Genomic DNA, 11,970 nt, shown 5'->3' on the forward strand with positions numbered 1-11,970 from the left:
TGACTTTTATGTAGTAGTGCACACAAAAAACTTCTAAAATAACAATGTATAAAAGTTTAACAAACTTCCTGACTTTTATGGAGTATAGCACACAAAAATTTTCCAAAATACCAAAATTTGCACGTTTAACAAACTTCGTAACTTTTATGTAGTGTAGTACACAAAAATATTCCAAAAGACCAAATTTTGCAAGTTTTACAAACTTCAGGTCTTTTACGTAGTATATAGCACACGAAAATCTTCCAAATGACTAAATTTTGCAAGTTTAACAAACTTCGTGACTTTTATGCAGTATTATATAGTACACGAAAAACTTCCAAAATATTAAAATTTCCAAGTTTAACAACTTCGTGACTTTTATGTAGTATATCACACGAAATTCATCCAAAAGACCAAATTTTGACAGTTTATAAAACTTCGTGACTTTTATGTAGTTTAGCGCACGAAAATCTTTCAAAATACAAACGTTTGCAAGTTTAACGAACTTCGTGACATTTATGTAGTATAGCACACAAAAAATATTCGAAAAGACAAAATTTTGCAAGTTTTACAAATTTCAAGACTTTTACGTAATATATAGCACACGAAAATCTTCCAAAAGAGTAAATTTTGAAAGTTTACCAAACTTCATGACTTTTATGTAGTATATAGTACACGTAAATCTTCCAAAATATTAAAATTTCCAAGTTTAACGAACTTCGTGACTTTTATGTACTATATCACACGAAATTCTTCCAAAAGACCAAATTTTAAAAGTTCAAAAAACTTTGTGTCTTTTATGTAGTATAGCATACGAAAATCTTACAAAATACAAGAATTTGCAAGCTTCACGAACTTCGTGACTTTTATGTAGTATAACACACACAAAATCTTCCAAAATATTATGTAGTATAGCATACAAAGATCGTCCAAAATATTAAAATTTGCAAGTTTAACGAACTTCATGACTTTTATGTAGTATGGCACACAAAAATCTTCGAAAATACCAAATTTTGCAAGTTTAACGAACGTCGTGACTTTTATGTAGTAGTGCATACAAAAAACTTCCAAAATACCAATGTATAAAAGTTTAACAAGCTTCCGGACTTTTATAGAGTATAGCACCCAAAAATCTTACAAAATACAAAAATTTGTAAGTTTAACAAACTTGGTGACTATTATATAGTGTAGTACACAAAAATATTCCAAAAGACCAAATTTTGCAAGTTTTACAAACTTAAGGTCTTTTACGCAGTATATAGCACACGAAAATCTTCCTAATGACTAAATTTTGCAAGTTTAACAAAACTCATGACTTTTTTGTAGTATTATATAATACACGGAAAACATCCAAAATATTAAAATTTCCAAGTTTAACAACTTCGTGACTTTTATGTACTATATCACAAGAAATTTGTCCAAAAGACCAATTTTTTACTGTTTAAAAAACTTCGTGACTTTTATGTAGTTTAGCGCACGAAAATCTTTCAAAATACAAACGTTTGCAAGTTTAACGAACTTCGTGACTTTTATGTAGTATAGCACACAAAAAATATTCAAAAAGACAAAATTTTGCAAGTTTTACAAATTTCAAGACTTTTACGTAGTATATAGCACACGAAAATCTTCCAAAAGACTAAATTTTGAAAGTTTACCAAACTTCATGACTTTTATGTAGTTGTAGTACACGGAAATCTTCCAAAATATTAAAATTTCCAAGTTTAACGAACTTCGTGACTTTTATGTACTATATCACACGAAATTCTTCCAAAAGACCAAATTTTAAAAGTTCAAAAAACTTTGTGACTTTTATGTAGTATAGCATACGAAAATCTTACAAAATACAAGAATTTGCAAGCTTCACGAACTTCGTGACTTTTATGTAGTATAACACACAAAAAATCTTCCAAAATACCAGAATTTGCAAGTTTAATAAACTTCATGACTTTTATGTAGTATAGCACACAAAGATCGTCCAAAATATTAAAATTTGCAAGTTTAACGAACTTCGTGACTTTTATGTAGTATGGCACAAAAAAATCTTCGAAAATACCAAATTTTACAAGTTTAACGAACTTCGTGACTTTTATGTAGTAGTGCATACAAAAAACTTCCAAAATACCAATGTATTAAAGTTTAACAAGCTTCCGGACTTTTATGGAGTATAGCACCCAAAAATCTTACAAAATACAAAAATTTGTAAGTTTAACAAACTTGGTGAATTTTATGTAGGGTAGTACACAAAAATATTCCAAAAGACCAAATTTTGCAAGTTTTACAAACTTAAGGTCTTTTACGCAGTATATAGCACACAAAAATCTTCCAAATGACTAAATTTTGCAAGTTTAAAAAAACTCATGACTTTTTTGTAGTATTATATAATACACGGAAAACTTCCCAAATATTAAAAATTCCAAGTTTAACAACTTCGTGACTTTTATGTACTATATCACAAGAAATTTGTCCAAAAGACCAAATTTTGACAGTTTAAAAAACTTCGTGACTTTTATGTAGTATAGCGCAAGAAAATCTTTCAAAATACAAACGTTTGCAAGTTTAACGAACTTCGGGACTTTTATGTAGTATATCACACAAATATATTCGAAAAGACAAAATTTTGCAAGTTTTACAAATTTCAGGACTTTTACGTAGTATATATATCACACGAAAATATTCCAAAAGACTAAATATTGAAAGTTTAACAAACTTCATGACTTTTATGTAGTATATAGTACACGGAAATCTTCCAAAATATTAAAATTTCCAAGTTTAACGAACTTCGTGACTTTTATGTACTATATCACACGAAATTCTTCTAAAAGACCAAGTTTTAAAAGTTTAAAAAACTTCGTGACTTTTATATAGTATAGCACACGAAAATCTTTCAAAATACAAGAATTTGCAAGTTTCACGAACTTCGTGACTTTTATGTAGTATAGCACACAAAAATCTTCCAAAATACTAAAATTTGTAAGTTTTATAAACTTCGTGACTTTTATGTAGTATAGCACACAAAGATCGTCCAAAATATTAAAATTTGCAAGTTTAACGAACTTCGTGACTTTTATGTAGTATAGCACACAAAAATCTTCGAAAATACCAAATTTTGCAAGTTTAACGAACTTCGTGACTTTTATGGAGTAGTGCACACAAAAAACTTCCAAAATACCAATGTATAAAAGTTTAACAAACTTCCTGACTTTTATGGAGTATAGCACCCAAAAATCTTCCAAAATACAAAAATTTGCAAGTTTAACTAACTTGCTAACTTTTATGTAGTGTAGTACACAAAAATATTCCAAACGACCAAATTTTGCAAGTTTTACAAACTTCGGGTCTTTTACGTAGTATATAGCACACGAAAATCTTCCAAATGACTAAATTTTGCAAGTTTAACAAAACTCATGACTTTTTTGTAGTATTATATAGTACACGGTGAAATTCTGGAATCAGACACGTGATGTCGAACAGGATGTCACGACATCAACTATCTGAACAAAACTAAAAATATGAACAGGAAAGAAAACAAATAACACAAGTGATTTGTTAACCCAGTTCGGTGCAAAAACACCTACGTCTGGGGGCTACCAAGCCAGGGAGGAAGTCCACTATAAGTAGTATCAATTCAGAGTAATACACAACAAGACTACACCTTTCACTTAATAACTACCCAATGCAACTTCAATCTAAGCAACTTAGATTTGGGATCCTTCTCGCTCCCCCTCAACCACAGCAGTGATGACAAACATGCAACACATATAAAAAGAAGACACACTTCAAAGACACAACTTGATCTTGCTTAAAAGCTTCAATCAAGTACAATGGTACTCTTGCTTAAAAGCTTCAAGTACCTATTACAACACGAAAACACCTAGACCAAGACAACCATGATGATTGTTTGGCTTACAAGAAAACTAGGAATTAACGAAAAACTGCAACAAACTTCTGGACGGCAAACCCTAAAACCATGCAGTCAGCAGCTTCTTCAACTGTTATAAATAACCTTGCAGCAGCTGGGCCTTGGATCCAATATTAGTTTTAAACCTAATTAAAACTATTTCCATAAAACAAAGATCCTATGAATAACAGCGCATAATGTTGTCCTGAATCAAATCAATATCCAATGTTTCCAAAAAAAAAGGCGCACAGTGTCTTAACAGATCATATAACCATAACTAGAACAGAATAAAACACAGCAGCTTCGGATGTCATGACATCGGCCTTGACATCAGGTAAAGGCCTGCACAAGGAGAACTTCATAACAGAATAATGCATGTCATGACACCAGATTTGACATGATAAAGACACTATTTGTTTTACCAAAAAATACAGCCAATTAACAACATCTACAAACTCCCCCTTTGGCGAATTTTTGGCTAAAACAACAATAGATGATACCATAAGAGATTAGAGTACACGCAGCAGCCAATAGTAACAAGGATCCAGAAAAATAAATTCTGTTAGCCAACAACATCCTGCTTGATTAATCATCAGAAATTTAGAAGTACATCCAAGGATTCAACAGTAACAGAATATCACTTGTCAAGACAAGGGGATCCAGAGAAACAACCATAATATCCAAAAATATCAGGAAACAACCATTACAGGAACCAGAACCAAAAAAAAATCAAAAACAAGAACCAAAAAGAAAACCAGCAACAAACAGCAACAACCAAATATCATCAGCAACAAACAGCAAATATCATCTATCACTCCCCCTTTCTAGCCACAAAAGGAGCCAAACTTCAGATGAAGATTTAATCTTCAGAGCCAGCAGTATCTTCATCATCCTCCTCACTCATCTCCACATCACTGGAGCTACTAGTCTGGGCATCAGCATCCTCATCATCCTCAGCCTTATATTCATCATCACTATCAGCATCCATCTTCTCACCATCACCACCAGCAGCATGATCATCACCACTATCAGCAGACTGCTCAAGACTTTGTATAAGCTGTTCAAGCTTCATCTTCCTATTTTCCAGTTCTTTGCAGGTCTCCTTCAGCTCAGCTATAAGAGAGGCTTTGCTCACAGACTTGCTAGTTTGAGATGTCCCAGCAGATGTTGAGGCATCAGTCCTTTGAAGCAGCTTGTAGTGAAAAGTCAAAGCACTTTCCCTCTTGCAGACAGAATCTTTAGCTTTCAAGATGCCAGGGTATTGCTTTAGGATGATTCCACATATTAGGGATGGAAAGGCAATAGGAAGCTTAGTGGCAGAGGTACCAGCATGTCTCATAGTCTGATCAAAAATATAGGTCCCATAGTCAAACACAGTCTTGGTCCCTATAGCATAAATGAATCTACCTAAGCCAACAGCAATGGTAGATGTGTGATTGGTGGGCACCCAGTTGGCAGCACCAATTTTATGCAGCAGAGCATACTTGACAGTCAAGAGACTAGCAGACAGTTTACTTTTGATGGGCCACTTTTTAACCTTACCCCCAGTGATGGTTTTGCAAACCTCATTATCAGTTACTTCAAACTCAGGTTGAGCTTCAGCATTTCTACCTAGATAGTGGTTTATAGCAGTAGGAGAAAATTCTATGCATTTTCTTCTAACATAAACTTTATGAAAATCATCTGTTCTACCATCAGCACAGTCTTGAGACAAATTGACAATAAACTCCTTCACAAGCATTTCATAACATTTAGAGAATTGAGAAACAATCCTAATAAAACCTGCAGACTTGATTAGCTGCATGACCTCTTGATTTTCCAGAGCATCATTTGCTAATTCTCTTTCTAGGGCCAGCCTTCTTTGATACACAAATTTCCACTGGATTGCATTAGAAGCATAGTGCAGATATATGTTATCCAAAGGAACATCACGGACCTTTGTGGCAGATTTAGTAACAGCAATCTTCTTCTTGGAGGGGATGTCAGGGACATCGCTTGGGACATCAGCTTCAGAGTCAGAAACGCTTCTTTCCTTCCTCTTCTTCACACTAACTTTGCTTCCAGACTTTGAAGGTCCAGAGGGAACTTTCTTCATCTTTTCTTTAGTAACAGTCTTCAGAGGAGTAACCTGTGGCTTGAGAGGATATTGCTCACCAACTTGCTTTCCCTTACGAGCCTTGACCCTGTTGGAGATGCTGGAGATGAGGTCATCATCAGCAATATCAATAGGATCATCAAGATCATCTAGATCCACCACATCATGCACATTAGGGCTTGCATCTTTCTCAGCAGGAACAGCAGGAATCTCTTCATCTTTCTCAGATTCAAGAGTCTCATCATCTTTGGTACCAGATGCTTCAACATTGATAGCTTCAGATGTTTCAACATCTTTGGCAACAGGGGTCTCATCATTATCAACAGATGTCTCAACATCTTTAGCAACAGGGGTCTCATCATTTTTATCAGCAGATGTCTCAACATTATCCTGATCTTTGCTAGCATCATCTTGCTCACCTTGATCATCTTGGATGTTCTCGGAAGCAGGCATTTGGGCTAGAGGAACAGATATTCCATCAACCTTGTGCCCTTCATTCAAGATTCTGGTGACAATATTTGCAATCACATTATGAACATAAGAAGAGCCCTCTCTACCCTGGACAGAAAAAGTTTCTGGAACAGATCCTCCGGTTGATTTTCTTGCATGCATCTTTCTTGGTTGACTGCGAACAGGATCGGAAGCAGGAACAGCGTTTAATGGTGCGACATTCAACACGACATCTTGATCAATCACCACATTTGGTGCCCTAGACTCCGATGCTTTTTCAGAGGAAGGAGACAATTGCTTTGAGGGAGTACTTTGAGACATGATGAGAGAGAATGGAAATCTGACGAGAGGTTTGTGAATGCAATGACACAGAGAGGTTGCGTGAGTGCTGAAGTTAGGTTTTGGAGGAATGGAAACCGTTTGGACAAGATGTAAAAGAGGGGGAAACTCCACTTTAATGTGTAATGATAGCAAATATTTGGAGAGAGAAATAATGCTGGCCCCACACCTAATTAATTGCTATAATCCTTCACATAGACAAATGCCTAATTTATTTCTTAGATTTTCAAATTGATTTGCATCTAAGGCTTTTGTGAAAATGTCAGCAAGTTGAAGGTTTGTAGCAACATGTTCCAAGCCAATTATTTTGTCCTCAACAAGATCTCTAATGTAGTGGTGTCTAATATCAATATGCTTGGTCCTGCTGTGCTGAATGGGATTCTTTGAAATGTTGATGGCACTTAAGTTGTCACAATATATTGTCATGACATCTTGTGTGACATTGTATTCGGATAACATTTGTTTCATCCAAACAAGTTGAGAACAGCTACTTCCTGCTGCAATATATTCTGCTTCAGCAGTGGATAAGGACACACAGTTTTGTTTCTTGCTGAACCATGAAATAAGATTATTTCCCAAAAAGAAGCATCCTCCTAAAGTACTTTTTCTGTCATCAGCACTTCCAGCCCAATCTGCATCACAATATCCAGTGAGAATGGGTTCACATCCATGAGAGTAAAGCATTCCATACTCACAGGTACCATTCACATATTTCATTATTCTCTTGACTTGATTTATGTGACTGACTTTGGGTTCTGCTTGATACCTAGCACATACCCCAACAGCAAAGGCAATATCAGGTCTACTGGCTGTAAGGTACAACAGACTTCCTATCATGCTTCTGTATAAACTTTGATCAACACTAGTTCCCTTTTCATCTTTGGACAGTTTCAAATGAGTAGGTGCTGGTGTCCTTTTGTGAGTAGCATTTTCCATTCCAAACTTTTTGACAATGTTTCTAGCATACTTGCTCTGAGAAAGAAAGATTGAGTCTTCCATCTGTTTGACTTGCAGCCCAAGAAAATAAGTTAATTCTCCAACTAGACTCATTTCAAATTCAGATTGCATCTGCTCAACAAAATGTCTAGTCATCTTGTCTGACATCCCACCAAATACAATATCATCCACATAGATTTGAGCTATCAGAATCTTTCCTCCTTCATCTTTAACAAAAAGAGTTTTATCTATCCCTCCTTTCCTGTATCCATTGCTAGTAAGAAACTCAGTTAGTCTCTCATACCAAGCTCTAGGGGCTTGTTTCAGACCATAAAGAGCTTTTCTTAATTTGTACACATGATCAGGATGGTTTGGATCTGCAAAACCTTTAGGTTGTTCTACATAGACTTCCTCATTCAAATATCCATTCAAGAAAGCACTCTTCACATCCATCTGGTATAGTTTGAATTTCAGAATGCATGCAACCCCTAACAACAGCCTAATTGACTCAAGTCTGGCAACAGGAGCAAAAGTTTCATCAAATTTAACTCCCTCAACTTGAGTGTATCCTTGAGCAACTAACCTTGCTTTATTTCTGATTATAGTTCCCAGTTCATCTGACTTATTCTTGTAGACCCATTTTGTTCCAATGACATTAGAATTTTGTGGTCTTGGAACCAGCTCCCATACTTCATTCCTTTCAAACTGGCATAATTCCTCTTGCATAGCATTAATCCAAAACTCATCTGTCAAAGCCTCCTTAACATTCTTAGGTTCAGTTTTTGATACAAAGCAGGAGTTTGATACTTGCTCTCTTGACCTTGTAACTACTCCACTATTGGGATCTCCTATAATAAGTTCACTAGGATGATCCTTTTGGATTCTTATGGAAGGTCCTTTGTTAGAGAGTTCAGCTTCAGATTTTGCAGCAGAGGGCCTGCACTCATCTTCTTTTCTAGAGTCTTCAGCTGCTTGTTCCCAGAATGTTCCAACATCATATGTGACATCTGCTTGTTTGTGTTCATCATCAACCACCACATTTATAGATTCCATGATTACCCTAGTTCTTGAGTTGAAAACTCTATAGGCTCTGCTGTTTGTAGAGTACCCAAGAAAAATCCCTTCATCACTCTTAGAATCCATTTTTCTTCTGTGATCTCTATCAACCAGAATGTAACACTTACTACCAAACACATGGAAGTATTTGACAGTGGGTTTTCTTCCCTTCCAGATCTCATATAAGGTGGTAGCAGTTCATTTCCTTAAGGTAACTCTATTATGAACATAACAGGCAGTATTCATAGCTTCAGCCCAGAAATGAATAGGAAGTTTCTTAGCATGAATCATGGCTCTTGCTGATTCTTGAATAGTTCTGTTTTTCCTTTCAACAACTCCATTTTGCTGTGGAGTGATAGGAGAGGAGAACTCATGGTGTATACCTTCAGAGGAGCAAAAATCAGCAAATTTTTGATTCTCAAATTCCTTTCCATGATCACTTCTGATTCTTACAACATCATTTTCCTTTTCTCTCTGAATTCTCTGACACAGGTCTTTGAAGACATCAAACACATCTGACTTTTCTCTAATGAAGTTTATCCAGGTGTATCTGGAGTAGTCATCCACAACCACATAGGCATACTTCTTTCCCCCAAGGCTTTCCATTTACATAGGTCCCATCAGGTCCATGTGAAGCAGTTCAAGAACCCTGTAAGTGGTCAGATGTCTAACCTTTGGATGTGACATCCTGGTTTGTTTTCCAACCTGACATTCACCACAAATTCTTCCTTCATCAATTTGTAACTTGGGAATTCCTCTCACAGCTTCTGTAGAGATAATCTTTTTCATACCTCTTAGATGAAGATGACCAAGTTTTTGATGCCACAGCTTTGCTTCTTCTTCTTTAGAGTGTACAGATGAGTAATTAGTCTCATGAGATGTCCATAAGTAACAGTTGTCTTTGGACCTGACTCCTCTCATTATTACATTCTTCCCTTCATCAGTGACCACACACTCAGCTCTAGTGAAGTTAACTTGGTATCCTTGGTCACAAAGTTGACTAATACTTATGAGATTAGCAGTCAATCCTTTGACCAGTAATACACCTTCCAGATTTGGAACTCCTGAGCAGTTCAGTTTACCAACTCCCTTGATTTCTCCTTTAGCTCCATCACCAAAGGTAACATAGCTAGTAGCATGGCTTCTGATATCCACAAGTAGATTCTTGATTCCAGTCATGTGTCTAGAACATCCACTGTCAAAGTACCAATCTTCTTTGGCTGATACTCTAAGAGATGTATGAGCTATTAAAGCCATGTTTTTGGGTATCCATTGTGGCTTTTGGATGGGCATGACTTGTTTAGGTCTGTAGTAAGGAGCTTGATCTGGGTATCCATATAACCTGAAGCAAAAGGGTTTGATGTGTCCAAATCTTCCACAGTGATGACATCTCCATCTTTGAAATTTTCTCTTCATTATACTTCTGTCTTGATGTTGGGTCGCATGTCTTGACATCGGGTTCAACATCTCAGTTTCAGGTTTAATCCTGTTCCCATCCTGGGAAGGTTTCTTTGTACCAACAAAACCTATACCAGACATATCTCCTGAACTCTTTCCAATCTGCAGAATCTCATCCAGCATATCTGAGCCACTATTCAACATCTTTACAGATTTTGACATCTGATCGAGTTTGGATTGTAGCATGATAATTTCATTGTTTAGTTCAGATATTGTTTTACTAAAGCCTTTGTTATCAGCCTCCAGCTGAGCTATGTACTTCTTCTGCTTTTCACTTTGTTGACATACTTCAGCACTTCTGATACACAGCTTTCTATAGGATGCTGCCAGTTCTTCAAAGGTTAGCTCATCATCACTAGAGTCTTCATCAGAATTGCAGACACCAGTGAAGGCTGTGACATGTTTGGCTGATTCTTCTTCAAAGTCACTTCCAGAATCTTCATCTGACCAGGAGACTGACAGTCCTTTCTTTTGTTTCTTGAGGTAAGTAGGACATTCAGCTATAATATGTCCATACCCTTCACATCCATGGCATTGAATTCCTTTGCTGTGATTATATTTTTCTTCAGGTTTAGCTCTTCTACTTGAGTCATAGGATCTATTCGTGTCAGATGAGATGTTCTTGACATTTGGTCTTGGCTTCTGATCCATTCTTCTTATAATTTTGTTAAATTGTTTACCAAGCATAGCTATAGATTCAGATAGATTCTCTTCTCTACTTTCCTCTAGTTCTTCTTGAGAGTTGGACACAAAAGCTATACTTTTGTTCTTCTTTTCAGAATTTTCACTGATTCCCATCTCAAAGGTTTGAAGAGATCCAATTAACTCTTCTACCTTCATTTTGCTGATGTCCTGTGCCTCTTCTATAGCTGTAACTTTCATATCAAATCTCTTAGGTAGAGATCTAAGAATTTTTCTCACCAGCTTTTCATCAGACATTTTCTCTCCCAAGGCTCCTGAGGTATTAGCAATATCAAGTATATTCATATGAAAATCCTTAATACTTTCATCATCTCTCATCCTTAGATTTTCAAACTTTGTAGTTAGCAGTTGAAGTCTTGACATCTTCACTTTGGAGGTGCCCTCATGAGTAGTCTTGAGGGTATCCCAGACATCTTTGGCTAGTTCACACTGGTGTACCAATCTGAATATATTCTTGTCAATTCCATTGAATAAAGCATTTAAGGCTTTAGAGTTGCCAAGCGCCAATGCCTCTTCATCTTTGTCCCATTCTTCCTCTGGTTTAAGAGTTTTCTTGCCATCCTTTTCAGTAATAACAGGATGTTCCCATCCTTTGTTCACAGCTCTCCATGCTTTACTATCCACGGATTTCAGAAAAGCCACCATGCGAGGTTTCCAATAATCATAATTAGAGCCATCCAGAATGGGTGGTCTAATCCCATATCCACCACCTTCTTTGTCCATAATACCAGAAAAATACTGTCCCTAGATCTCACCCAGTAAAAACAGGCAGGGTGCCTGCTCTGATGCCAATTGAAATTCTGGAATCAGACACGTGATGTCGAACAGGATGTCACGACATCAACTATCTGAACAAAACTAAAAATATGAACAGGAAAGAAAACAAATAACACAAGTGATTTGTTAACCCAGTTCGGTGCAAAAACACCTACGTCTGGGGGCTACCAAGCCAGGGAGGAAGTCCACTATAAGTAGTATCAATTCAGAGTAATACACAACAAAACTACACCTTTCACTTAATAACTACCCAATGCAACTTCAATCTAAGCAACTTAGA

At 36.2% G+C, this 11,970-nt stretch overlaps 2 protein-coding genes across 2 annotated transcripts; both read right to left on the minus strand.

Annotated features, from left to right (window-relative positions):
• Window positions 1-4,207: 4,207 nt before the first annotated feature.
• LOC131599168 (uncharacterized) lies at window positions 4,208-6,743 on the minus strand. The gene is made up of 5 exons (XM_058871616.1): window positions 6,297-6,743; window positions 5,931-6,182; window positions 5,109-5,606; window positions 4,755-4,913; window positions 4,208-4,219 (listed from the first exon to the last, which is right to left on the minus strand). The coding sequence occupies exons 1-5, from the start codon at window positions 6,741-6,743 to the stop codon at window positions 4,208-4,210; spliced, it is 1,368 nt and encodes a 455-aa protein (XP_058727599.1).
• A 1,462-nt stretch (window positions 6,744-8,205) lies between these two features.
• Window positions 8,206-10,804, minus strand: LOC131599176 (uncharacterized). Its single transcript, XM_058871622.1, has 5 exons — window positions 10,729-10,804; window positions 10,096-10,627; window positions 9,661-9,936; window positions 8,334-8,856; window positions 8,206-8,211 (listed from the first exon to the last, which is right to left on the minus strand). Exons 1-5 carry the CDS (start codon window positions 10,802-10,804, stop codon window positions 8,206-8,208), a joined length of 1,413 nt encoding a protein of 470 aa, XP_058727605.1.
• Between the last annotated feature and the right edge of the window lie 1,166 nt (window positions 10,805-11,970).

This window comes from Vicia villosa, linkage group LG1 (genome assembly GCF_029867415.1).
Source record: "Vicia villosa cultivar HV-30 ecotype Madison, WI linkage group LG1, Vvil1.0, whole genome shotgun sequence".
Lineage (NCBI taxonomy): Eukaryota > Viridiplantae > Streptophyta > Magnoliopsida > Fabales > Fabaceae > Vicia > Vicia villosa.